The 25,948-nt window shown below is 39.2% G+C and overlaps 1 protein-coding gene across 1 annotated transcript in view; it reads left to right on the forward strand.

Moving 5' to 3' along the window:
- The window catches only part of brinp3a.2 (bone morphogenetic protein/retinoic acid inducible neural-specific 3a, tandem duplicate 2), a 43,726-nt gene that overhangs the window by 11,366 nt on the left and 6,412 nt on the right, over positions 1 to 25,948 (forward strand). Inside the window, exons 2-7 of the mRNA XM_075485976.1 lie at positions 1,697 to 2,050; positions 15,667 to 15,857; positions 17,474 to 17,664; positions 21,524 to 21,629; positions 21,866 to 22,102; positions 23,551 to 23,773. Coding sequence (XP_075342091.1) covers positions 1,833 to 2,050; positions 15,667 to 15,857; positions 17,474 to 17,664; positions 21,524 to 21,629; positions 21,866 to 22,102; positions 23,551 to 23,773 — 1,166 coding nt within the window. The 5' untranslated portion in view covers positions 1,697 to 1,832. The remainder of the gene's footprint in view (positions 1 to 1,696; positions 2,051 to 15,666; positions 15,858 to 17,473; positions 17,665 to 21,523; positions 21,630 to 21,865; positions 22,103 to 23,550; positions 23,774 to 25,948) is intronic.

The raw sequence follows: 25,948 nt of genomic DNA on the forward strand, positions 1-25,948 counted from the left end.
GTAAAAGTGTGATGAGTTAATTCTTGAGAATGATGTTTAAACAATTTAAACAACAGTTCATGAGTTGAATTATTATAATAATACTCAAAATACTCATATCCAAGTCTTAGTAAATTATTAAGCAAAGTTTTATCTGATTTTTTTTTTTCTGTTTTACTCATTCTGGCTTTTTTTATGAAGACCTTCACTCACCAGAAGCAAAAAGAGCCATTAATCACACCATAAGTGACTAAATGCAGCTCTCTTGTCAGAGGAAGATGGATTCCCAACACATTATAGTGTCTCTGACTTAAAAGTGCTGGGACTTATTTATTCATTTTTTCACATTAATGGCCATTTTACACACACCTACCTTTTAGAAAACTAATGTTAGAGCAGAGTAGGGTAGCAAAGAAACACATTTATATATCTATTATAAACCAATCTTTATTGACAAGCTCGGTTGATTCAAATATCAAGGATATTTTGCAATTTTAACTGTAGAACTTTAATGCTTTTGCCTTTTAAGATCAGAGGTTGTGACAAATAGTAACCATTCCAATTCCCGTCAGCTTAGCCTTAGTTTGAAGCAGATGAAATTTCAGCATCCTGGGTGTGTAGGGCAGCCTCCCAGCATGCATTGCCATGCACCATCAATCAGTTTTGTCACAACTCACTCCCTACTAGTTTAGCACTTAGTGTTCCCATACAGTAAGATTGGGAATGGTGTCTCTAAATTGAGCATATGCAGTCAAGCAGTGCAGAACAGCAGTAAGGCTGGCAGTGAATCTATAGTTTGGAGAGTTGAAATTTGGCATTTTCCGTCGGCTCAGTTACTTTGTTCAAGAAAAATAGAAATTATTATTTTTTTCGCATTCTTTTCAAAACGGTCATTTTTTAAAAAGAAAAGACTTCAAGTTCATTGCTTTGTTAAAACAGCTTAGCAAGATGTGAAAGTTAAACAATGTTCAGGTGATAGATAAACCAGCAAGGTAAAGTGTGACGCCGAGGCCTCCTCACACAAAGTGTCGCCATGTGATCAGACGACAGTGAGCATGTGTTGAAATAGCATAACCTAAAACTGAAATTCATCATTCTGCAATTTATTAAGATTGATAAACCAATAATAGCATGTTTTTGCAATGACAATCGTTAAAAAAAAAAATCACAAAATTCAAGCAGCATTATCTTAATCCATCCATCCACTTTCTATACTCGCTTAAACCAATTTAGGGCCGCGGGGGTCTGGAGTCTATCCCATCTGTCATTTGGCGAGAGGCGGGGTACACCATGGACAGGTTGCCAATCCAGCACGGGGCCACACAGAGACAAAACAAGACACACGACCGTGCATGCTCATACTCACTCCAAGGGACAAGTCAGGGTCACCAAATAACATAACCTGCATGTTTTTGGATGGTAGAGAACTTGGGGAGAACCCACGCTTACACAGGGGAGAACATGCAAACACCACACAGAAAGGCTCCAGCCTTTCCCGGGGATTTGAACCTGGAAACCCTCTTGCAGAGAGGCGACGGTGCTATATACCACACCCCTCCCTTCCCTCCCTTCCACACCACACCACACTACACTACCCTGCATTGTCTTATTGTCACACAGAATTGCTCAAATGTGTTGCAGTCTTTTCATGTCCTTTGTTCCATGTTACTGCTGCCACTGTCCGTGTCCTTAACTGTGTGTTTATTTTTTCTTTAAGGTGCTCAGGGCGTGTTGAGGTAATGCAGGTCCCCCGGTCATCCCAACGGAGGACTCACCTAATGACAATTGTCTTTGTTCTCTGAGCACCCCCTACCCACTACCAACACTGCCTTCCATCCCTTCCTCCATCTCTGATGGCTCTATGGGGTGTCGTCAGCTTCAGCCTTCACTGCTGGTTGTGTTTACGCTCTGGTGCAACAGCAACAGCTGCAGCCAGCCTCCCTAATGACAGGCCCGGGGGACCTTTGGACTGGCTCCTGTCGGATAAGGGGCCCTTCCACCACTCCCCAGAGTACATTGACTTTGTAGAAAAGAACCGACAAGGCTTCTCCACAAGATACAAGATATACAGGTGAGTTGTGTGTGTGGGATGAAGCGGTACTTTACTCTGTGTTTACATGTCCAAGTCAACACTCCGTATCCATTATCCACACAATGAATCTCTGTCCAAAAGCCAAAGCTGTTCTTTCAAAAATCGTCTGTATGTAAACAAGACCAACATTAATAACAGTATTTCAGTTTGTTTACAAATTTGTATCAATACAACTAATTAATCTCAAGCTCATAGTACTCTTTAAGCTAATTATGAAGCTAAAGCTACCTGTAAAGTAGAGGCTACCTCCTTAAACGTCACTATTATTTACAGTTTAGCATATATGGTGCTTAACACTTGATATCCACTGCTGCTGAATGGCCATTAACCTTCAATATATACAATATCAGTCTAAATTTCTGCAGTAAATATTAACACAATTTCAGAGGCATTATTATGATGGTGCATTGTGTTGGTTCAGAAGCAAGAATTCCACATAAAGGCATTTCTTGAAATATAATTTTATAAAAGTAGAAAAAGACCTCCAGCAAATTTTCATTACTACTACACGTGTCTGTAGACAAAACAGTAATTTCCAGTTTACTGATGCATACATTAGTGCAAAAAAAGGATATATATGCATGTGTTCTTTAAATTTGAGTTTCAGCAACCTCAATGCTAAAAAAAAGTCCTTATCTGATCTTCATTAAAGCAGTAAAATGAAAATTAAATTGCACCCAATTAAATATATGCTGCATTGAAAAATATTGGAATTCAATTAAATGATAGAGATGACAAATGGAAGGGAGTAAACTTTCATCTGGCTTAGATGCACAAATGTGCAGCCAATTCGACTAAGGACAAGGACAAAACTAAAGATCAGGACAAGGTTATTCCATGTATATCTTATTTTAGTAACACATGTTTTAAGGTTCCCTGAACACGTTTGTAACTGTAGTGTTTGACACTGCATTCATGAGTGTGAGTGGCTTCCCTTTGCAACATCAAACTGACATCAGGAAGAAAATATGGCTACATATGTGATATTGTGCTGTGCACAGTATACTATATGAAAACCCTATTCAGGATTGTGTTTCTGGCACACTGCATTATTTGAGCCATGCTGTCATGGGAAAAAAAAAAAAAAAAGGTTTCTTGCAGCCAGGGTTCACACAATCTGGCATATATAGAAAGAATCATCATGTATTACATGCATGCATATAGCTATCGGGTGGCTGTATATAGCACTCTTTTGGCCTCCAAAGCCTCAGGGAGTCACCTGATCAGATGGTCAAATGAGATATGTTGATTAGCGCTGTAAAAGAAAAGATCTGTCATGACACCAACACAGTCTGAGGTACGTAGAACGCAGCCGTATTAGTGGAGATTGTGTCATGAATCATATCCATCGTCGTTAAGGAGGATGTTGTCCGGGCTCCTGGAAATGGATGGACAAGGTTCTTGACATCTATGGATCGTTGCAAGAATGCTTTATGGCTTCGGTGATCGGTTGCCGTGTTAGAGCTTTTTAATATTTCCTTCACTGGCAAAAGGCAGTGGTCCATTGGAGCTGTGCTGCATGGGCGGCAAGATTAATAGTCTTATCATGTGGCCAAGTGATTAGTGAGCTCTTAGTACTTATTACTCTGCATTATCACAGAATCCCCTGAGAGGCTTCTGTCAGCTGCAAGGTTGTGTTTGAGGCCCTTTAGATTACCACAATGCGGCATTGATTAATAGTGTTGATATTAACAGGAAAAACTAACCTAAAAAGTAAATAGCCTTTAAATCTCCCCAAATTGAATTCACTTGGATTCAGTCCAATTTGATCCCACAAACCAATGCAGACGGGAGAGTTGCAGCTGTGGGATTGTTTCTGTTTTGGCAAATAATAGTGTCCTTTCAGTGCCATCGTGGGTGAAATGTGGGAACTCACACTTAGAGCTGTCCCATAAACAATTTTGCAGATTTTGTTTTATTAAAGCAAATGGGCCCCCTGTGATTTTCTCGCAAGAGAGAGTGATGCTTTACCAAAACACTACATGACCTTTCTAGCTTGTAAAAAGCAAAGTAATGTGTACTTGATTCCCCTTCATCAGCAACTAAATGAGTGTTTGGGCTGTGAGCACAACCACACCCTCATTTTACAGCAGCTTTTATCTCTGCTTAAGTTTAGGAAATATTGTTTTCTATTTCATAAATCATTTTTTTCTGATTTAAAGTAATCAAATTTGATAATATTTAAGAACTAAAACCCGACTTATTCATCATCAACATGAATGTAGCAGTTTGTCATATTTTGTGCTGCCGACATTTTTTGAACTAATTTTTAAAACCTGGTTCAACCCCAACTTGAAATGATGCAACAATCTGCAGTTTCCTTGAATATAGAGTTTTAAATCTCCAAAACTCAACTGGATCATTAGTCTCCTGTTAACAAAGTTTGAGGTCTTGCATCCTCAAATCACAATATACCAACACGTAGCTACACTTCAATTAATGTTTAGAAGATTTGTCAAATCAACATTGTCTTCAGTATTAAAAGCTATGATTTTTTTGTAGTTTTTTGTTGTTTTATAGTAGTCTTTAAGCAGTGTTTGACTGACCCACCTTAGTGTGTATACGTTATGTCACATACAAGCTAGTTGGCACAAAATCACATGTATTTTCCAGGCAGCTGGCTTGATTCCCTGATTAATTTTCTTGGGCTTTAGTTTGTCTGTAAAGTGCAGGTATAGCTCTTTCTATAAATCAGAACCTCAGTCTTTTACCAGTCTGTAGATCCTTAGCTGTGAGTACACCCTCAATAGAGCTTAACCCTCAAAATTTAACGTAGATCTGTCCCATCTTCAAATGCAGTACCTGTTCATCAATAATAACTGATGACTTTAAACAGCAGGTTTCCAATAATTAACTGGAATTGATTTATTCAACAAACCAGAGCACATATGATGCACTTACCCTCTGAGTTTGACTTGATCAAAAGAAAGCAGCTTTCTGTTTGAAATGAGGCACATCAACTACAGTGAAGAGCAACAGATTTCCATAGGCTCACGGGAGTCTGCAGACATTCTGAGCAGTACTGAGGTGAGTTTTAAAGCAGATCGCTCAATGCTGCTTCATAACATCCAGTCACATAACATCACTGGGTTGCCCTTTTTGTAAATGGACTGTTGAGATTGTTTCAATAGATAATATCATCTTTCTTATATCATAAAACGTTTATTTTGTTGCACCTACTTATTTTCGAGGGTTGTGAGCTCTATAACATATGAATCAGCCCCATTAATATCTTAGCTTTTACTTTAGGTCTAACTTTCATTCGGTTTTATGCTGCAGGAGATTAAGGTTGACACTTTTTCTATGGTTGATTGTGTTGCTTAAATTTGATACATAACAATCTTAAAAGTGTATAGGGAGGTGGTGACGATGTAAATGGAGGGGAGGGTAAGTCTCCATTTTTTATCCTTGTATCGGGTTGTTAGCCACACTGGCAACATACTGTAGGTGGTAAGGAGTGGTCTCCTGTCAGTCCACCACATATAACTGAAGGTCGAATCTAAAATGCAGAATGGACTGTAATAAAATGTGTGCACACAGTCCTTACTTCCAGAGAATAAAACCTACCAATGTTGGTGATTTATTCATTTCTCCTTAAGAGTCACTATGACTTTGACATTTTGAGTGAAATCTCCCTGCAGCTTGTGTTTTCATTGCACGTGTGATGCACCAACCCCTCTCAGGTCCACTTGAAAAAAAGTTAGTTTTCTGTTTAAATTTTAATTTGGTCCGTAGCTGTAGTTTATTGCAACGAGGAAAACACAAAACTGTTGCATATGGTAAACATTATGAGGCTAAATACAAGCATTATTAGCATGTCAGCATTCTGATTTGATCTTTTATCTTTAGCATCACAGAGCTTCTTGTTTATAGGTTTTGAATCTTGCCGATTAAGCTCCTCTTAATGCTGACAGACCTCAAAATGGGCCTTTTTTATTATTATTATTATAATTTTTTCCTTTGATTATACTCATACAACCACCGCAACAATATACTTTTAAAGGAGCGTCTACTAACATTGTCTCAGTATTATTTGTGCCGAATACAACAAAATAACTTGTACAATACCATATTTTATGTACCAGCATTAAATCTTGCATCAAACTGTATTTGCTGTAACTGATCATTTTTGACACGGTGGTGTTATTTGAAAGGCTCTTCACTTGGTACAGATTAGAGGGTAGTGGTGATTGAAAGTGACATTATTATTTTCTGGCCTGGTCTTCCTCATGTGTAGTTCAGATTTTGGCTAAATTGCAATAAATGCTCAATGACAGGAGAAGATGAATTACCAGAATCAATGCTTCGAGTCACAGCGTTTGAGCCACCTCAGCAGTGATGGAGTAATGAATTCACATCATGTTGTGCCCCTACTCAATTTCCTACTTTCCTTTCTGATTGAATTTAAAAGAATTTTAACAAATCCTCTGTAGGAAATGAAAGAGGGTTTGTGTGCTATGTGATTTCACTCGAGAGCATCCCCATTGCTTCAAAACAAACACAATGTGGACCTCCCGACTGAGCCACCTGTTCACAGCAAACATTGCCATTAGAAAGCTGCCATATTCACCAGAGTGAAGGTAGGAGGGTGGACATGGGGTAATCTACAATTATTACTTATAATTATTTTCAATAGCAAAAGATAGAATACTATGAATGATAAAATATATAATTCAGCAGTGGAAAATTAATCAAATGAATACACATACATGTAAGTAAAATGCATATCAGAAGAGTAGAGGCTCGAGAGCTATTTGCATCCGCTGCTAAAATGCCAACACAGATTTATAAATGACAAAAGTCCTAAACAATACGCAAAACACCTGAATGAAAAATACACAACTCCAAATTGAAATATTTTATTGACCAACTACGACCAATAATAAATATATTCTTTTTCTACAGAAATAAAGAGGCGCTTACAGTTAATGTCTAATGATCCCTACCTGGGAGTTGTATCCTAATGAGTCACATATAAGACTGGAGAGTTAAATCTATTAAAGGGGTAGGAAGGAGAAAAGGGTTGAAAAGTCCTCCTGACATCCAGTGGTTTAAAGCTAATAGAATATTATTTATTTGCATTTTAGTTACACGACTTCAACAACAAGAGGTGTTGAAGGTACTTCAGTCTTCCACTAATATAGTGGTGCAAAAGTAAACTTTAAAGTGAAACTCAAAATGATCAAAATGATCAAAATGAAGAATAAAACGTTAAATACAAGTAGGCTTCCTTAACATTGCTCTGTACTTGGGTAATACATTTGGTCATTCTCCAAGCAGAAGTCTTCAAGGATTAGATGTAAACCTGCAAAAAAAAGACCCTTTTTTAAGTTAGCCAAGTTGTTAGAATTTCATTATGATAGCGTCTAGAGAATTAAACTGTTGAAACTGATGTAGCACTGCGAAGAGGAGCAATAGAATTGATAATAATAATAACTTAGCTGGTTGTAGGGAGGATTGCAGCCCTTAAAATCAACTCTGTGGTGAAATCCATTTCATTTCATCTTCCCCCTGCAGGATGAACCATTTGGCCTATCGGGGGTTTAAGATAAGACTGGGCTAGCTTATCACAGTCAGCGATAACTGAAGAAACGAACGACGGAGGGGATTTGCGAATACGTTTCTGTACCTGTCCTTCCTCCAGGCTCCCACCCTCCCTTTTCCTTGAGTATTCCTCTTTTTCCCACAGAGCATGTTGGAGATTTTAACTAGTGCTTCCACATTGCAAAGCGGAACTCGAGAGACACAGTGTCCCATTTGAAGAGGTCATTTATTTGTGTAGCATGAAATAAGGTGAAGATTAATGGCTACACCAGATATATCTGAGCAAGAGATTAGTTAGAGGCTTTGTCTGAATACTACAGTGTCAGCAAAAAGGTCAATGGGTACCACATATCTGTTTAACATCATTATGTTTGCTTCCCTCAAAGCTTACAGTTCACCCTTGATATTGTGTGAAACCATGGTTATTATTACCTTTATTATATAACAGAAAATGTAGAAAAAAAAATTCGGGCAAATCTTTGCCACAAGCCCTTTTAGGTTTGTGTGTGCTGTAAGTTGAAGTGTGAGTGATTTACACTTTATATCATTTAAACATCTGTGTGTTCCAGCTTTCCTCATTACTCCTGGTTTAATGTGATATATACCCTTTCCAAAGGCCACATTCCCTCCATCCATCATCTGCAGCCAAGGTTGCTCAACCCATTCTGATTACAGCAGTCAAGCTTTTACTCTGACAACAGAGAAGTGCAACATTTGACTGATTGGACAGTGCATTTCCCTTAGATTTGCGAAATGTTTATCTCCGGCCGCACAGTGAAATCTGACAAAAATAATCAATCACTCGAGGCGGTGTTTGATGTTCAGACAGCATCAGGATGTAGCCCTTCAAAAGATACCTTTTTAAAACAAATAGAGTGCTCTCTGGAATGACCCACATTGACCCCATACTTTTCCTGTTTTTTCCCCCTCACATAAGCATGATTACGTGGATAACAGCTCAGGGGTGCCTGACAGCAAAAGCTGGCACCACATTGTTGCACTTATGCAAGAATTTGTATTCACAGCCGATCTGTTATGATTATGAAGTGATATCTGCCTGTGATGTAATAGCTGTCTCTTCAGAAATCCTTGGTGATACTTTGTTTTATGTATCTATTTATTTTTTGATCACATCAATGATACTTCTGGACTTGAAAAAGTCTTATATCTGACGACATGTGTTTTAGTAGCCAACACTAAAATAGGTCATATTTCTGTCTTGCTTGGCCTTTTTGCTAATATTTCTTTATAATTGGAAAAGGTTTTGAAACGTTTCAACATGACTCATCTTCAAATTAGTTCACTTTTTATTTCACACACGCAAAATACAGACCTTCACTGAATAACCAGATTATATAAGAAACCACTGACTGTTATGACGGTAGATATATTAAAGATGATCTGTTGTACCAGGTTAGATTATGAAACTTTAAAGCTGTATTTTTGTCTCGTTTTATTTCTCTTCAGTCTGTCTCTAATATGAGGAAATTGTAAAATTAGCTGTGATGATCCCCTTGGGGAAAACATAAAGTTGAAACATCATGGAGACGACAAACCTTCCACTTTTATTTGAGCTGCAGCTGCTGTTGTCCTCAGGCGCACAGCTGATCGCATGTTTACATTGAAACCATGATGAAAGCAGCAGGTACCAGCTGTGTGAAAGCTATCAGATTAGATGGGTAGAAATGCTTCCCCAGCAACAGAAAACAGCAACTGAACACAACCTTGAAAACACTGCCTGACACATGATCTCTTAGGTTATTTCACAGGCCCCGCCACCGCCTGTTTGCCCTGCTTTCTGGGGAATTGTACTTTTCAGTTATTTTTTTTTTGGAGGATATTAAGTTCTGATCTTCCAAGTTGGTTTAAAGGATTCGAATTAGACCTCCTTCCTCACCTTGGAAACAGCCAAATAAAATATCACCACATTCTCATTTGTATTTTTCTTCCAGCTAATTGTAAGAATGCATATCATCTTTTTTTATGAAGGGCCCACCCATTTCAACATCAAAAGCTCCAGCACAAATATAGAAGCTGAAATAGCCTGCGTCATTCCGACCAACTCGCTTATGCTCATTTGAAGATATGTAGACGGCTTTGCAATGATTTTCAATATAATGCTGCATGCAGGTTGACAAGAGCTGTCTCAACTCTTAGAATTTGAGGTCAGAGCTCTTGATTCAGCCTCCAGAAGCGACAGAGGTTGATTTAGTTTTATCCCAGCTCTGGTCCTTTTGTCTCTATGAGCCTTCTTTGAAGCTGTACAGGTTTGTGCAATGAATAAAAACTGAAATAATAAAACTATTCATTTTCTGTTGTCAGTGTTACTCATGCTGGTAGCGCTTTGAGACAGACCAGAGGATTCTTTAGCACTTTGTGTTCCAGTTTCAGCTGTCATGAGTGCAATATTGTGTTGACCCCACATAAAGAAAGTGATTGACCATCTCAATTTCTGTGACCAGGCTTGTTCTAAATCAAAACCAGTTAGGGAGGATACTTTTTTTCTCAACAAGAATAAGCGAGTTACTTGGAAAACTGAAATAAAGCTTTTCAAATCAACATCCTCACTTTTCTTTTTCAAAAAAACACACTATTCTCAGCCCACTATTTGCTCCATTTGCCAAATGTCAGGAAAACAAAGCACAACGAAGAATAATTTTCTTTTCCAGAGAACTCTATTCGCTAAGCTGAGTATGGAACTGAAAATAAAGGGTTACGCTAAATTATGTGTGGAAAGATATTGCACATGGAAATCTTTGACAAAACACCTTCAACTTTATAGCTGTTGAATATTTTTGCATGGAGTAAAAGCATTAGCAAATACAATATCAGTTCAAGAAGCTTTGCCTCGGGCAACTTTCCACAAAAAAAATGGCAGGAGAATGTATGCAGCTTCATCTTTATTGGCTGAACATCCACATTTGCTGTTTCTTTGACTTTAGCTTCCTTTAGCTTATCACCTCGACACCTTTTTACACAAATGGTGAAAAGTCAGAAGACCTTTAAAGCTGCGAGATGATAGGAAGGAAAAAACGTGTTATCTTTAAAAGCTAACAAAGCTTACCGAAACCTTGGATGGTACTGCCAGCTGTCAATTGCAATCTCCTATGCATGTGTCTAAATATGCATAGGAGAATGAAGCACATCCTGTATAATGAATGATGCACTTGAGAATTAATTCAAATTAAAAGGCTCATAGGCAGCAGTTGTGGTTGAGGTCAGATGTAGCAGTTGTCAGGGGGAAACAGAAGAACACGAAAAGGCAACAATGCCTGTAATGATCTTTTCTTCAGGTGGCTTTCTCCAGTTTTCTGTCATTTAGTTTTCTCTCTCCTTAAGGAAAACATTTTCTATTTCAGAATGGAGCTTTTTCTTGTATCATGTTGTGCTTCATTCATTCTGACGTACATCTCTTTCATGATGGGGTTATTAGGTAGAACATACATTGTTGTCTGAAAGTTTTTATTTTCTCACTCTCCCATTTTCTCAGTTTTAAATCATTAAGAATTTGGTGGCGTGGTCAAAAGATTCCTGGCAATGCCAAAGCACATAACATAAATATTAGATTTCACAATTTTCTCATTATCCTGTCAGTCTTTCTCTTCTTGAGATTTATTTCACTTACTGAGTTTTATGCAAATTATGCATCTACGTGATGCCATTGTGTGCCCTAAAATGCAGTGGGTGTCACTTCCTTATTTATACCCTGGTACAACACGGAATGATAGGAGTGCCACAAAAAAATACAACTGGCTGAGATATCAGAATCTGAAAATTTGATTGATCCCGGAGGAAATTTGCTCATATAATATCAAGGAAGATTTTTGCAACTACCGTGTTTACATCTCACTTCAAATTTGTTTAGAAATAAATTTCTTTGTACAGTTAAAGTTAGATTAGCAGTAGATAGAATAGTCTTCATTATGAGGAAGCAGGCAACCCGTGCTCAGACCTGATTGGTTCTTGTTTTCACATTTACTTATTTGGTTATTTATATCTGTGTAGGATCCCTTATTTTTCTTGAATTATTCATTAGTTTGGGTCTAATTGATATTTCTACATTTTCTGAATCAGGTAGATATAGTGCATGGTAACTATGTTTGAATTATTTATTTTGTTCCACCTTAAGTCTTAAACTCATTCAGTTTGAAATGATAAAAATAAGAGTAACAGAAACACCAGGAACTTAAAATGGTTGGCGACAGCTATTTTTAGGTGCAAAAAATGAAGAAAAAAAATACATCCACAGAGCACTGTTTACAAAAAGGTCACTATCCAAAGAGAAACGCAAAGTAACACTAATACAAGTTCCATGGTGACATAACTCTACACAGGGTCAAATTGGTACACACTTGCCTCATTACTGTACAAACCACTTGTCTCAACCATCCAAAGGTTTCTGCTGTCATATGTGACCTCCCCTCCCCTGCTAAATAGTCCTCTGTGCAGCAGCTATTCTGACAGCACTGACAGGTGATCACCCGACAGTTCTCACTTCTCTCAAAGTGCAAACAGTGCAGCTCACTTAAAGACAACATGGAAAATGATCTTGTTATTCTGCATCAACAACCACTTTACTCTCAAGGTTGCATCGTGATTGGATCAAAGAGAGAAACAGAATGGATAGAAAATCTGCATTTGTCAAATATCCAAAATATATATGTATATATATTGTTTGTTTGTGTATATATACATACAACAGTCCTAATCTAATACCTCAGATCATCACATAATGGGCCTCATGCAACAACCATTCGTACAGATGTGTTCTTAAGTCGTGCATAAGAATGATTTAACCCTCCTGTTGTCCTCGGGTCAAAATGACCCGCCACTGTGTTAAAACCCCCCCAAAAATCCACTAAATGCTATTTTTTTAAGTTGAAATTTTATGACTTTTCCTAGATTGGCCCCAACAGTAGAAAAAGTGAAATGTTGCTTTTATTCACATTTCCATGTAACCTGTACAAAAAAATGTACAAAGGTGGTCTTCGGGTCAAAATGACCCATGAGGCAAATAGAGTTGAAATCAAGTTCACAGAGTTATTTACAAACCACAGAATGTTACAATGTTTTAGTTGTGTCTCAGATAAATCAGTAGCAGAAGTAAACAAGGCAAATCAGGTGGTGTTCTCACAGACTGCAGAAGACCACCTGTTTATTTCCAGAGGTTATAAAGGTGCTGCAGATAACAGGACCCCAAATTCTGTCTGTGCTGAAGCCATGAGTGTGCGTTATACATTGAAGAGGCTGTAGAGCTGATTTTCTCAGATGTCCAGCAAGACAACTCTGATTCAGAAGAGGAAGTGGAGGATGTATCCGAAGAAGAAGATGGGGAGGAATACAACCCAGAGCATGATGAATCATCTTCAGAAGAAGAAGAAAACCCTGAAGCTGAAAGAGAGATTTTCCTTTCAAAAAATGGCAAAATAACATGGTCTTCAGCAGCATATGACCAACACGGCAGGCATGCAGAACAAAACGTCATAAAGATGACCCCAGGACCCACAAGATATGCCGTTTCTCATGCCCAGGACATTGTCTCTACATTCTACCTGTTTATCACACCAGCAATAGAAAAAATAATCCTGGAGATGACAAATCTGGAGGGTTTTGTAAGCCAGCAAAATATGGCATCAAGTCATGGGTGGCTTGTGATGCCAAATCAAGCTATGCTTGGAAAATGCAAGACTATACTGGGAAGCCGATCAGTGGATGCCCAGAGAAGAACCAGGGGATGCGAGTTGTGCTTGATGTGATAGAGGGACTGAGGGGTCACAATGTGACATGTGACAATTTCTTCACCTCTTATGAACTCGGACAGCAACTCCTGAAGAGGAAGATCACCATGGTTGGTACAGTTCGAAAGAACAAGCCTGAGCTCCCACCTGCACTGTTTGCGTCAAAGGAGAGAGAGGTCTTCTCCTCAAAGTTTGCCTTCACGCCCACAACCACTCTAGTTTCCTACCTCCCAAAGAAAAACAAGAATGTAGTTCTTCTGAGCACACTGCACACAGACGATGACATTAGCAATCGTGAGGACAGGAAGCCAATCATCATCCTAGACTACAACCGCAACAAAGGAGGTGTGGACAACCTAGATGAGGTGATTGGAACATACAGCTGCAGAAGAATGACTGCCTGCTGGCCCCTGGTGATCTTCCACAACATCATTGATGTTTCCTCCCACAATGCCTTTGTGATTTGGAGAGAGATCAACCCGACCTGGATGTCTCGTGAGCAGAATAAGTAGAGGGTGTTCCTGGAGCACCTAGGAAAGGCACTAGGAAAGGAAGCATGTCCCCCGCACAGAAGCCTCAGCAGCAGTTGTGAAAGCTATTCAGAGTGCAGGAGCTCCTGATCAAGCTATAGAAATTCAAGTGAAAAAGGAAAACTCAGGTATTAAAACATTTTGTGATGAATGACAATATGCAAGATGAAATTTGGTGTTTAAAATTCAATTAAGCTGCTTATATTGGGGGTTTAGTGAAGACGGGTCATTTTGACCCGGAAGACAAAGGGTGTATACAGAAAATGAGGACAACAGGAGGGTTAAGAGAATTTACGCATTCACCAATCTTTTCGTATTTTACGTTTTATTTCAGATACGAACATAATTTACGAGTGATCCAGACCTGTCGTAGGAGTTTGCTTGACTAATGGATTGTATATTTAATTACTTTGAAGCAAACATAATAAATATATACATTATACCCCATAATGATGCTGACAATATTCTGTTTGACTTAAATTATGCACTAATTGAAGGTTAATTTGACTCTGTATATAACAAGGTCAATGAGGCGTAACCAGTGGCTGACTTGCTACTTTTGGATGCCTTAGCGCATGTGTGCTCCGAGACCGTGGAGACAGACGATGGCTGACATCGCGATTTAGATTGCCAAGGACTGTGCTGCTGCAAATATGCAGCTTGCTAGAGCCACAAATCCAAATAGATCAAACCCAATTCCACCATACGTCCAGGTCCTCACCACCCTTGGATTTTTGGCCGGTGGAACCTTTCAGAGGGAGATTGGAGACAGATCGAGTGTGTCCCAGTCCTCTGCGAGTCGTGTGCTCCCCTTGGTCATCAAAACTCTCATCAGTTTATCACCCATGGGACATCAAATTCCCATACACCGCTGTCCAACAAGTACAAATTAAGAGGGACTTTCATCCCGTGGCTGGACTGCCAATCATAATTGGAGCACACATATACGCATCAAAGCACCCGTGCTGTCATGGAGCGCACTGAGCTGAAGGCCAGGTGGGTGTGTCTCGATACAGCTGGGGCCAAACTGCTCTATAGCCCAGAAAAGGCATGTCAGATTTGCACAATATTGTCATGAATGAGGGTCTCCCAACCTGCCCAGGCAGACCAGAAGACCCCCCTCATTAACACAAAGAGCCATCATGATGAGGCAACAACTGATTGCACGGCTTTAGTTGCAATCATCGAGCGCCTGGCCAGGGCGAGACGTTTTTTTTTAAGCCATTTTCATATCAAACCATTTCTTTTTTTTAATTATGGTGACATTACGAACTACAGGTGACACAGAATTAACAGCACTCCTAATTGCTTCCCATTTCTTCGCTTTAGCAGGTCCCGTAATTCCACTGCTGACACTGCTAAAAATGACAGATTTTCCTTTTTGGATCTCTGAAAGCAGAACTTCAGTCTCAGAGCCCGTAAAGTTGTTCTTTTTGCGCCTTGATGCCATTCTCATGACTCAACACTCACACTTCCTGGCACAGGAGAGAGGAAGCACATCCTAATATTGTACAATTTTGGGTGTGGAGTATGCAAATCTACTATCCTCGTGCACGTGCACTTAAATACGCACGGGTGGCATTCATCATTTACGCAGGTCGTTTACACACGTTTTCCGAAGTTAAGAGCGTTTGTTAAATCTGACGTGGTGTGTTCGTACGAGACCTTCGTACGAAAATAGTAAGAGAAATTTAGAATAAAAATACAAAAATGTTCTTGCATGAGCCCCAATGAGTTGTAAATTGTATTTCTTACATTTTGTGTTTCTTTTGAATGTTTTCAGGGAGTTTGGAAGATGGAAGGTGAACAACTTAGCAGTAGAAAGGAGAGAGTTCCTGGAGTCACAGTTACCTCTGACCCCTGAGTTCATCAGGAACATCCGATTCCTGGGCCGGAGGCCTACGACTCAGACGATCACTGAAAATTTGATCAGGAAGTATGGAACCCACTTCCTGTTGTCAGCCACACTGGGAGGTAAAAGAATAATAAAAAGATGTTCCTATTTTGTTGACACGTGGGTTACATTAAGATGTTTTTCATATCCATATGCAAACCATGAACTATGCCCTTTAAAATACACTGGCCAATCCCTGTCTCCTCATGTCCACACATAGATGTGTTCTTCAGCAAGAAGCTGAACCCTATTTTTTTTGTTCTTGTCTGCTGTGAATGAAGTTAAAGCTTAAACGTACCTCCTAAGCATCTCTGATCACTAAATGATTCTCCTGAAATCCACGGTTGTAAAAGTAATCCAGGGTATAACTAGTTAGCTCATGTAATATAGTACAATGCAGAAGGAGAAATGCGCGCGAAGGAATTCCTTTTTCTCCAAGATGATGTGGGCTTCAGTAAGGCATGCAGTTTGTGGTAACAAATGTTGTTAGAATTTGCTCTTCAAGGTGTCCCACATGGAAAACAGATGGAGATGGAGATGGCCCATTACTGCAGCTCACTCACAGTAACTGAATGAACCATCTCAACATAATTCAATTCAACAAAAAAGCAGGGAAATTGGTCTTCAGCAACGCATGACTTATTTTAAAAGCCTGTCTACAGTAAACATGCCATTCCTACTCCCAGTAGGATTTTTTTTTTCTAGTCTACAGTTTGATGAAGGGATGATCACTAAAGGAAAGAAAGTAATAAATAAATAAAATGTCAGAGACGTACAGGTATGCTCTGAAGAGCTGGTTTGCTTCCACAGAGCAACACTTGTCAATTACTTTCGACCCAACTCCATGCTTTGAAAAGGTTGCTTTGGTGAGTGGCTGCATATAATGCGACCCTCCCACCTTCCTCAGCTGATGCAGCCCTGTGCTCTGGCTCTCAGCCAGCGCTTAGTGCTATGAAGAGAGGAGAATGAGGAGTTTGCCTTGGATATTTGCCAGAGAATTGCCTCTGTGGTTCTGGATGGATTGCCTCTGTGTTCAGAAACATATGGACTTAATGAAATTAATAAATAGATTGTGATATTAAGACTGTGCCCTTCAGCAGCCGAGTAAGAAAGGCAGCAGGCAGAAAAATGGCTCTGAAACATTAACACTGCATTATAATGAGAAAGATGATGTGCAGAGTCTCAGGGACTCTCAAAGCATAGACAGTGTGTTACCATGGCCCTGAGACTTATGAGGAGCTGATTGCAATGATCGCTGGCTTCAGATATGGGTGGCACGGCTTATCTTAATTGTGGTTAAGTGCCTTTATGCTTCAGTGGCGCTTGAGCTCCCTCACGCCCATATAAGTGTGTCTCCGGGAGGAGAGCAGGTGCGGTGTTAAACTGTGTTAGACTGTAGATCGAATGGCAAAACTGAAACAGAAAGTTATCTTAACCTTTTGTTCTGCTGTGAAAAATGTGCCAAATGGGAACAAACTAAGTCAGAGAAAATCATAATTTAAAATAAGTTTGCACACTCGGGCACTGACAGTTTATTTGTTAGTTGAACTAACAATCCAGCAATGAGTGCATAGCACCAAAGAGAGAAAAGAACACATGTAATCCCTTAAAGTCTGAATATATGTCAGAAAGTGCAACATGGTATCGTAGAAGACAAGTTTGAGATTAAAGAGATGTATTGTATTTATTTTTGTAGGAGAAGAGGCCTTAACGATATTTGTGGACAAGAGGAAGCTGAGTAAGAAAGCAGAGGTGAGCGATTTTTCGGGCAACTCGTCCACCGTGACGCTGGAAGCTCTGCATCAGCTGGCTGCCTCCTACTTCATAGACAGGGAGAGCACTCTGCGCAAACTGCACCACATCCAGATCGCCTCCACCGCTATCAAGGTAACATCTCTTCATCTTTTTTTCTTTGCCTTTTAAAGCATTCAAACACACTGATTAGTAAGTTTTCTATCTACTTTGACCTCAGCTGATCACCAGTCATATCAAACTCATAACACCACAATGAACTGAAAAGCACGCACGGTTTAAGGCTAGAATTTGTGTTCTTGGAATATGTTTGACTTTAGTCAAGTAAAAATCAAAATCCATGTTGAGAGAAACAAACAAATCTAAAGTAACAGTTCAAGACAAAGGTTCATGGATTGTGTCTGAGAAAAGAAGTTATGGTTCACAAAATCTAGAATTACCAGTTCTAACTAACTCCTTTGAGTGAACACAGATCCTTTCATACTGAAACCTACAACAGCAAAAAGAGTCGGGTGCTATCAAACAAGAAATCCATTTAAAAAAGGAACAAATACGTTTAAAAATGTAGGCATATAACAAGGCTACAGGTGATTTTGCATTCTATGTTACTGTAATTTTATTACAGTAACAGCAGCAGTGAAATTAATGAGGATGATGCTTTTTATCAGCCTGCTTGTGATGAGATATGATCTTCAGCTGCCATGAGCACATTGAGTCAGCAGGAAGCGCCGTGATGAGCACATATGGCGAGGGGAAGAGAAATGAGTCCTGCGAGACACAGCTGGTGACAGGTTTCTGCCTCTGGTTGTCACCTTCAGGTAGCATGGGGTTAATAGGGGGACTGAGGGGAGAACAACCCTCCTCTCTGCCTTTTTCCATTTCTTGGGACACAGTGGGAGCCGGTGGTGTGGCCTCCACTGCTGCAGCAGGACATGAATAAGACTCCCTGTACTTATATCAAAGCTCTGTCCCTCTCACCACATTTTGTTCGGGGAGGATTGAGCATTGCATTTGAGTCATGCACATCGAAGGAGCAACAGCAGGCGCTTTTCTCCGTTCCATTTCTTGTGAATTAAGGTATTTTTCTGTAGCTACAGAGAGAGAAAGAGGATGAGAGAGTGTGTTTTCATGCTCCAAAGGCAGCCGTGTGGCGTGACTGACAGGTGGGAAGTGAGGGGGGCAGAAATTCACCTTCATGACTGGGGGAAAGTGAGTCAAAGGAGTGACAGATTCCTTCACTGTTGTGCATCATTTCCACAAAGCGTTGACCCACACCGCAGCGGAACTGATGCACCTCTCTGCATTCATTTAATCGAACAAGTTCGGGAATGAATGAGAAAGTGAGACGTTGCTGCTGTCTCTATGCAAAAGGGAAATTGAAGCTCAGTTTTGAGGAAAAACGTGGTTCTATTGTGTTCTGCACTGGAAACCCAGACTTTCTCAAAGTAGTGACGATGCAGAGAATTCTGAAATCCAGCCTGCTTGTTTGAACAATGACTCCAGTTGTCAGAGAGCGGAAGGGGAGCATTTTTGTTAGAATTTAAGAATTTCATAGACTGAGAATTGATACCGACATCCCAACGTTCCTCAGATCACATTTGTCATTAAAAACAAGGTGTCAGACTTGAATGAAAAAAAAACCCAAGGTCCTCTAATTTTATATTATCTTCTTATGGACAGTCACTTGATTTATAGTGTTCTTGTAATGGTAAAGTCATTCACGTGTGTACCCGATCTCAAGTATCGATTGTTGTCTGGACAATGACAGAGTGGACTCATGATACTCTGATCATCTATGGTCACACTCGAACCAAGGATGCCAAATTGAGAAAGGACAAATAAGTGTAAACCTGCAGGAAAATCCCAAACATGGAGAAACATGGAGAGACACATAGTGACACACCCTTAACGACAGCTGGACGATAATAAGTCTTTACGCTGCATTCGTCATCTCTTTTTACCCTTTAACTTATCTTTATTTGTTGTTTTAATATAACAGCTTTGGTTAATAATAGCAGCCCAAAAAAAAAACAGAAATTAAGGCTCACTGAGCACAAGTTTTTACACTGTAATGTTTTATTTACAAAGTGGGCAATTTCCAAAGCAGCTTTTGATATTTTACACTGATTTACTCAAGAGTTTGAAGCTCATTTAGTCCTTCAAAGTTGCTAATTTCCTTACTCAACGTAGTCAAAGCAGCTATCAAATAAAAAATATATATTCCCTCTCATTGCAAACCTTTTGTTTACTGTAACAAGACCATAATATGAAATCATGGCAAAAGAGAATATTTACATCCATAGATGAGTTAAGATTGGGGTGGAAATCAGGCTCAGGGACATGCTTTCACTTTTCAAATGAGTGGGATTCATAGAATAGGACCATGTACATGGAGAGTTTTCTGAAAGTGTGAAAAGAAGGTGTGCAGTGTGCACCTTTCTGCCTTCATGCATACTGCATACACATAGTTTTATTCAGTACTCTTTTTCAGAGTTTAATGCATTTGGCCCCGGGACTATGAATCCACATCTCGAAGAAAAATACCAAACAGAGGCCTATATCTTCAACAGAACTCTGGCCAGCTCTTTGCTCCCTAATATTGTCATATGCCTCGATACAGGTGGCCAATAATGTACGATTAAGTATTTTTAATAAACGGGAATGTATCAACAGTGAATAGCAGCTGCTACGCAAAGCGGAAATTGAATGGTTTGCTCATCTGTCAGTGTTTGCCATATGGCATATCATATGGCATATCAAATAATTCCTTTTATAGATTCAATATTCAGGCGGTTTGGAATCCTGCAATGTATCTAATTTCCTCATGTTCATATCGGCATTAGACTCCCTCACAGAGGAAACAAGGAGTTTATAGTGCGATGTAAATATTATAGTTGAAGGATTGCAATGAATTTATCTTCATTTTTCCATTTCCATTCACAAAGAATATTTATTTTTCCTCTCAACGCTTTCCTCTGGATTAGATATATTTAACTGAATAACAATTATAATGAAAACCTTTATTTTATCAAGTGTTTCATACAAGCAGGCATGATATGTCATAATACAGAAAGTCAATATATCATCAACTAATTGAAATGTAGATCAAAACATTCCTGTTAAATTAGGCAAGACTATCGGATAAAAGTATGTTTTAAGAAGAAATTTGTCTTCTGTTGTCTTTCGTCTTCAGCTCAGTCTATGTACAGGCTCATATAGCACCAAAAGGACACAAAGACGGAAGAGAAAGAAAATAGTAGGATCTTAAAATGATTTGTAGAAAATACTGTGAACATGGAGGCTAAAACAGGTGTGATGTGCTGACTTTTCTTGTTTCTAATTAAAAGAACATCATGCTGAGTTTTCGCTTCCTTGCAGCGCCAGGCTTGTGAGTTTCTGTGGTCTTTAGCCCGTTATGATGGTGTTACCGATGGGCTGACCCTCATTGTCTTGACTCATTCATCTGTCACTTTACACCAACTGTCCTCTGACAAGCCTGACCAGAACAAATCGCCGAACGTAATGCGTTGTCGCGCAACCACAAAGGGAGAAAAATGAGATCTGCTTAGGTGCTCCTCTCTCTGTCACAGTAAGAAAAAGGAGAGCGTTGAAATAAGATCTCTTGTTGTAAATGAAGTGGAAAGGGGTGCTTTGTTGAAGCTTTCATGTGGCAAAAGTCAATTGAAATGTCTTCAATCAGTGGCTAGGAAAAAAAACATGGAGCATTTTAGCATAAAATCAGTACAGCAAACCAGCCTTACAGCAATTTAGAGGAATTAGAATGAGCTTTCCCTACTTTTAAATTCTTTTCAAATTCACAATTACTATCGATTATGTAGAACTACGTTATTTTAACAGAATGGAAAAAGTGATTGAAGTTTGGCTCATCTAGTCAAATATTTTTTTTCTTTTAAGAAATCTAACTTAACCACAAGTTCTAAAATGGATACAGTTTGAAATTTATAAATGAGCTTTTTATTTTGCTGTTGGCCAGGTTACAGAGACCCGAACAGGCCCTCTGGGGTGTAGTAACTATGACAACCTCGACTCTGTAAGTTCTGTGCTGGTCCAGAGCCCTGAAAATAAAGTCCAGCTGCAAGGTTTGTATATGATTTTTAACCAGTTCTTTTGTGATTGTCATGATGTATTTTTAAAGTTCTAACATTCGTCTGTAAAGTTTGAATGCACGAAGTACACAGCAGTAACTGTTTGGCATACAAACATATCCATGTATAGATGTTAGTAGGAAAGCCTCCACGACATTGCCTCTACATTTTCCCAGTCACTCCCCAAGTTCACATTTGAGGACTATACTAAACACTGCTTGATTTTATAGGCTTGCAAGTGATCCTCCCAGACTACTTGAGAGAAAGTTTTGTCCAGGCTGCTCTCAGCTACATAGCCTGCAATGGAGAGGGTGAGTTTGTTTGTAAGGATAATGACTGCTGGTGCAACTGTGATCCCAAGTTCCCTGAGTGCAACTGCCCCTATATGGACATCCAAGCTATGGAAGAAAGCCTGGAGAGGATCACAGAGACATGGGGGGTGCTCTATAAAGAATTTGAAGAATCAGGTGAGGAAGCTCTCATAAAAAATAATGAATTCTTGCTTCCTCTGACTCTGTATGCCTCATCCTAAATGCAAGAAAATCAGACTTTTGAATATAAATCATTTATATGAGAGGAAGTGGAGATGAATTCAAGTCTTTTATCTGCACCATTAAACCTGAGTGAGAATCCTATATGTATATCTCCTCCTACTCTATGATTTATAGGTCAACTATAATAGCTGAGTGAGAATCCTGGATCCTGGCACATTTTCTGCATATAGCAAATTAACAATGTGACAAGACTAGATTAAAAAAGATCAACAGCTTTCGGCTCAGGTAGTTTACAATATGTCTGCTGTAGATTAATCAGCTATAAAACCCATTTATTGACCGTACAGCTTTTCATATCACTGAGGAAACAGAGGTTGAATGGAGGCTCTTAGCACAATGTTTAGTAATTATTGCTGTGCTCGGTCACCCTGCCTTGGTGATTATTACTCAGGTAAAATCAAAATGGATGTCTTTTTTATTTTTTTTCTACTCGACAGATTTGGCTAAAATATCACTAAGTGCAATTACCTTCAAAGTTTATGTTTTAATAGCTGGCTGTGAAGCAAGGCCGGGAACGTGCCCAGACTACAGACACCCACCTGTATCATAAAAGTGTCCTTCACCAAGAGATATCACAGCTCAGTGCCTCATCAGCAAAAGGACATGCAAAGAAGTCCTACCGCTGACCCACTCTGGGGTCAGGAGTTGGGTCTCAGTGTTAAAGCGTCAGTATATGATATTTCAAACCATTCTACAGGATCGATTCAGTAATTGGCATGTGAAGAATCTCCACTGGAATGATGTCAGTATGAGAGGCTGCTCCCTCTCTTCATGCATGTTGGTGCATTTTATATCCCGTGTCCAACAGTAGGGTTTTTCTCAACTTCATAAACCGGATTCTCTTAAATTTCTCAATGTAAATGTTTTTTCCCCACATGACAGAAAGATCTTTGAGCTGTTTGAAGGTTTCCATCTTAGGTTTTGATTTTAGTTTTGGCCTTGTTCTAGTGTAACATTCAGTGGCTTTCTAATGTTTTAATTAATTGTGTAATTGTTGTCCTTGTCTCTCCTACAAAAATGTACTCATTGAATGAAACATCTTGCATATATAGGGCAAAAAGGAGACTGTGTGTGAGATTTCAGTGTTGCATGGGTTTGCTGAATATCTTTAAAGCAGTTGCTTTAATTCCCCACAGTAGAAGCAGATTTTCCTCTTGGAGAACTGGCTTCAATCCTTTCTGAATTGTGTTTACTGAAGCCAGTTCTACTTACCTTTTCTACAAATCCAGACTCCTTATTGCAGACCACGTCGCTCATAGCTGATTAACACAGTCTCACTGAGGTGAAGTAAATGATCTTCTTGGACACATGCACTGTAACGATGTTAATACTGACAAGTCACCCTTTCTTTGTTGTTCCAGATGAATTTAAGACTTTTTACACAAGGCTTCCCCAGGATCACTTCCTGAATGTGTCAGCTATACAACACTTGTGGTCCTTGGACAGCCTTTTTCAATGGCGATATGAGCAGCTGGAGAACAGCATGCGGGTCCTCTCCAGACGAGCCCAGAGAGTCATCTTCAAGCTGTTCAGCCTCAGTAAAAGATGTCACCGACAGCCTCAAGTCCGTACACCAAGAGAGCGGTAAGAGAACATTTTCATCCTCTGTTTCTGTGTTTGCATGGCGTGTTCATACAATTATTGCATGTGATACTTTCAAAAATGTGTATATCACAAGTGAGCAAAGTTTTCATGCTTAAACTTAGTGTAATAAAAATGTTTTGTAGCATTAACAGGAGACCAGTGTTTGTTTGTTTGTTTTTTCTTTCAATGTTGCATCATTTTTCTAAACTATTTAATACTGACCCTCGGTTGAGCTGCAGCATTCTGGCATTTTTGGCCCCCATCTTATAAAAGCTGTCACAGCTTTTAGTTTATCTCTATTAAATAATCCCTGTCAGTGGAAATAAACTAGTTGCCACTGGTGTGATGACATTTCACTTGCACTCCCCCAAAACATCCTTTGAGTGTATGAAAATTGTATTTTTTATGGTAAACAGCTTTTACTAGCATTGTAAAGTTCATTCTGTGGGCGGCTACTGAAACAGTATATCAATTGAAACAAACTTCACATTTGTTGAAGACTCACTTATTTTTACACTTGAAGGTAACAATAGGATGGGTTGAATTAATTTTACATTAGCTGATAATTCCTCATAGCAGTCTTGTTTCATTGTGTCTGTTTTTGCTCATTTGTGACATAAATGTGTCACTTAAGTCATCATGTGATCATCTATTTTCTAGGTTTATATATATATATATTTTTTTTTTTCCCCAATAATACTGCAGGAATAAAACCTTGTCCAAAATAACTTAAATGTAAAGCTATGCTAAACTGATTCACCTCTCAACAATGTATTTGCTTTTGAATTATAGGGTATTTGATCTTATGTGAGGATGAAACACTTCTGTTGGCTTAATCCTTCTCAGCATGAACTCCAACACTGTTGTGCAGGTTTTCTGGACATGTTCGGAGCTTTTGCTGCATGGCCAGGTCACAGTTTTCCCTTTTGCACCTGTCTAGAAACTCTTCCATATTCCATACCTCCTCAGCACTATAACTGTGTGTTTATTTATTCTTATTTTCTACCTAGGTAAACTCTGGTGATATGTGGGGCTTTGAACAGGCACATATATATGGATAATAGAGTCATAATTGAGAACGTTCTATGTTTCAAGGAAATTTTATATCCATATTCATGAGTTTCACCCCGCTAATATCTTCTGATATGTGTCTGGAACTACCCACACATGTTTCATGACTGTTCATAAATTCTGAACCGCAGGTATGAATTCAATTCTGCATTTTGTGTGAATATAAAACATTATATTTGAAGTCAAACTTTACTTTTGACAACCCAGCGTAGTTTAGTGCAATTGTTAGACAAATTCCTAATACTGTTGATGTAAAATATAAATATAATATAATATATATAAAAAGAAAGAAAATCCCAGTCTCAAAGTTAGATGCTTTGTAAGACTAACCCACCGTGACCTTCTCCGTAGCAATTTGTTGTGTTATAACAACATTATGTACCTTCAGTCTTGTTAAAGAGTGAAGACAGTCATTATTTCCACTCCAGAAAAAAATTACTTGCATGGCATTGTAAGTGTGGCAAAGTGGTGTTTGCAGAAGGTGATCCGCTCAGCCCTCACTGTCAGTCACACTGCGCTCAGTTTGACTCTGCCGCCTCAACAGTAATGACAGCAGCAGTGAGGCAACGGCTCATAGATCAACTGTCGGATTAATCTATACAGTGCTTTATGTCCAGCGTCTCTCTTTTCTTTGTCTCGGTGTTCCTTCTCCATATTTGTTCTTGTACTTCACACCAAATTGCCAAAACACACATCTTTACAGCTGATATTTCCACCCACTTGCCAGGAAGTTTCATCCTCTTCCAAGCAGTGTTTATCAGTGTGTTCACAGCCAAATCAACGTTCATGCATCCCCTTTCCTTTCCCTCTTCGTAGAATCTCCATTCTCAGTTGACAGAGATTTGGAGTGCGGTGTTTATCAGTTTTCCCGGGAGAGAAACAGAAGCTCCCCCTTTAACATGGTGTTCTCAGCACTTGCGGTAGATGAGAGACATGTGATTGATTTTTCTTGCTGGTGTTTGCTTTGCCGCTGCGCTGACAATTATGAGAGGATAAGGCAGTCAAAGCAACAGACCGCTTGGCTTGTTTTTTTTTTTTTTTTAGGTAGATAATGATAGGAAAGGATGCTTGACTTTATGCTCAAACTTTAGCCATTAGCCGTAA

The sequence above is a fragment of the Odontesthes bonariensis genome, chromosome 15, assembly GCF_027942865.1.
Source record: "Odontesthes bonariensis isolate fOdoBon6 chromosome 15, fOdoBon6.hap1, whole genome shotgun sequence".
Classification (NCBI taxonomy): Eukaryota; Metazoa; Chordata; class Actinopteri; order Atheriniformes; family Atherinopsidae; genus Odontesthes; species Odontesthes bonariensis.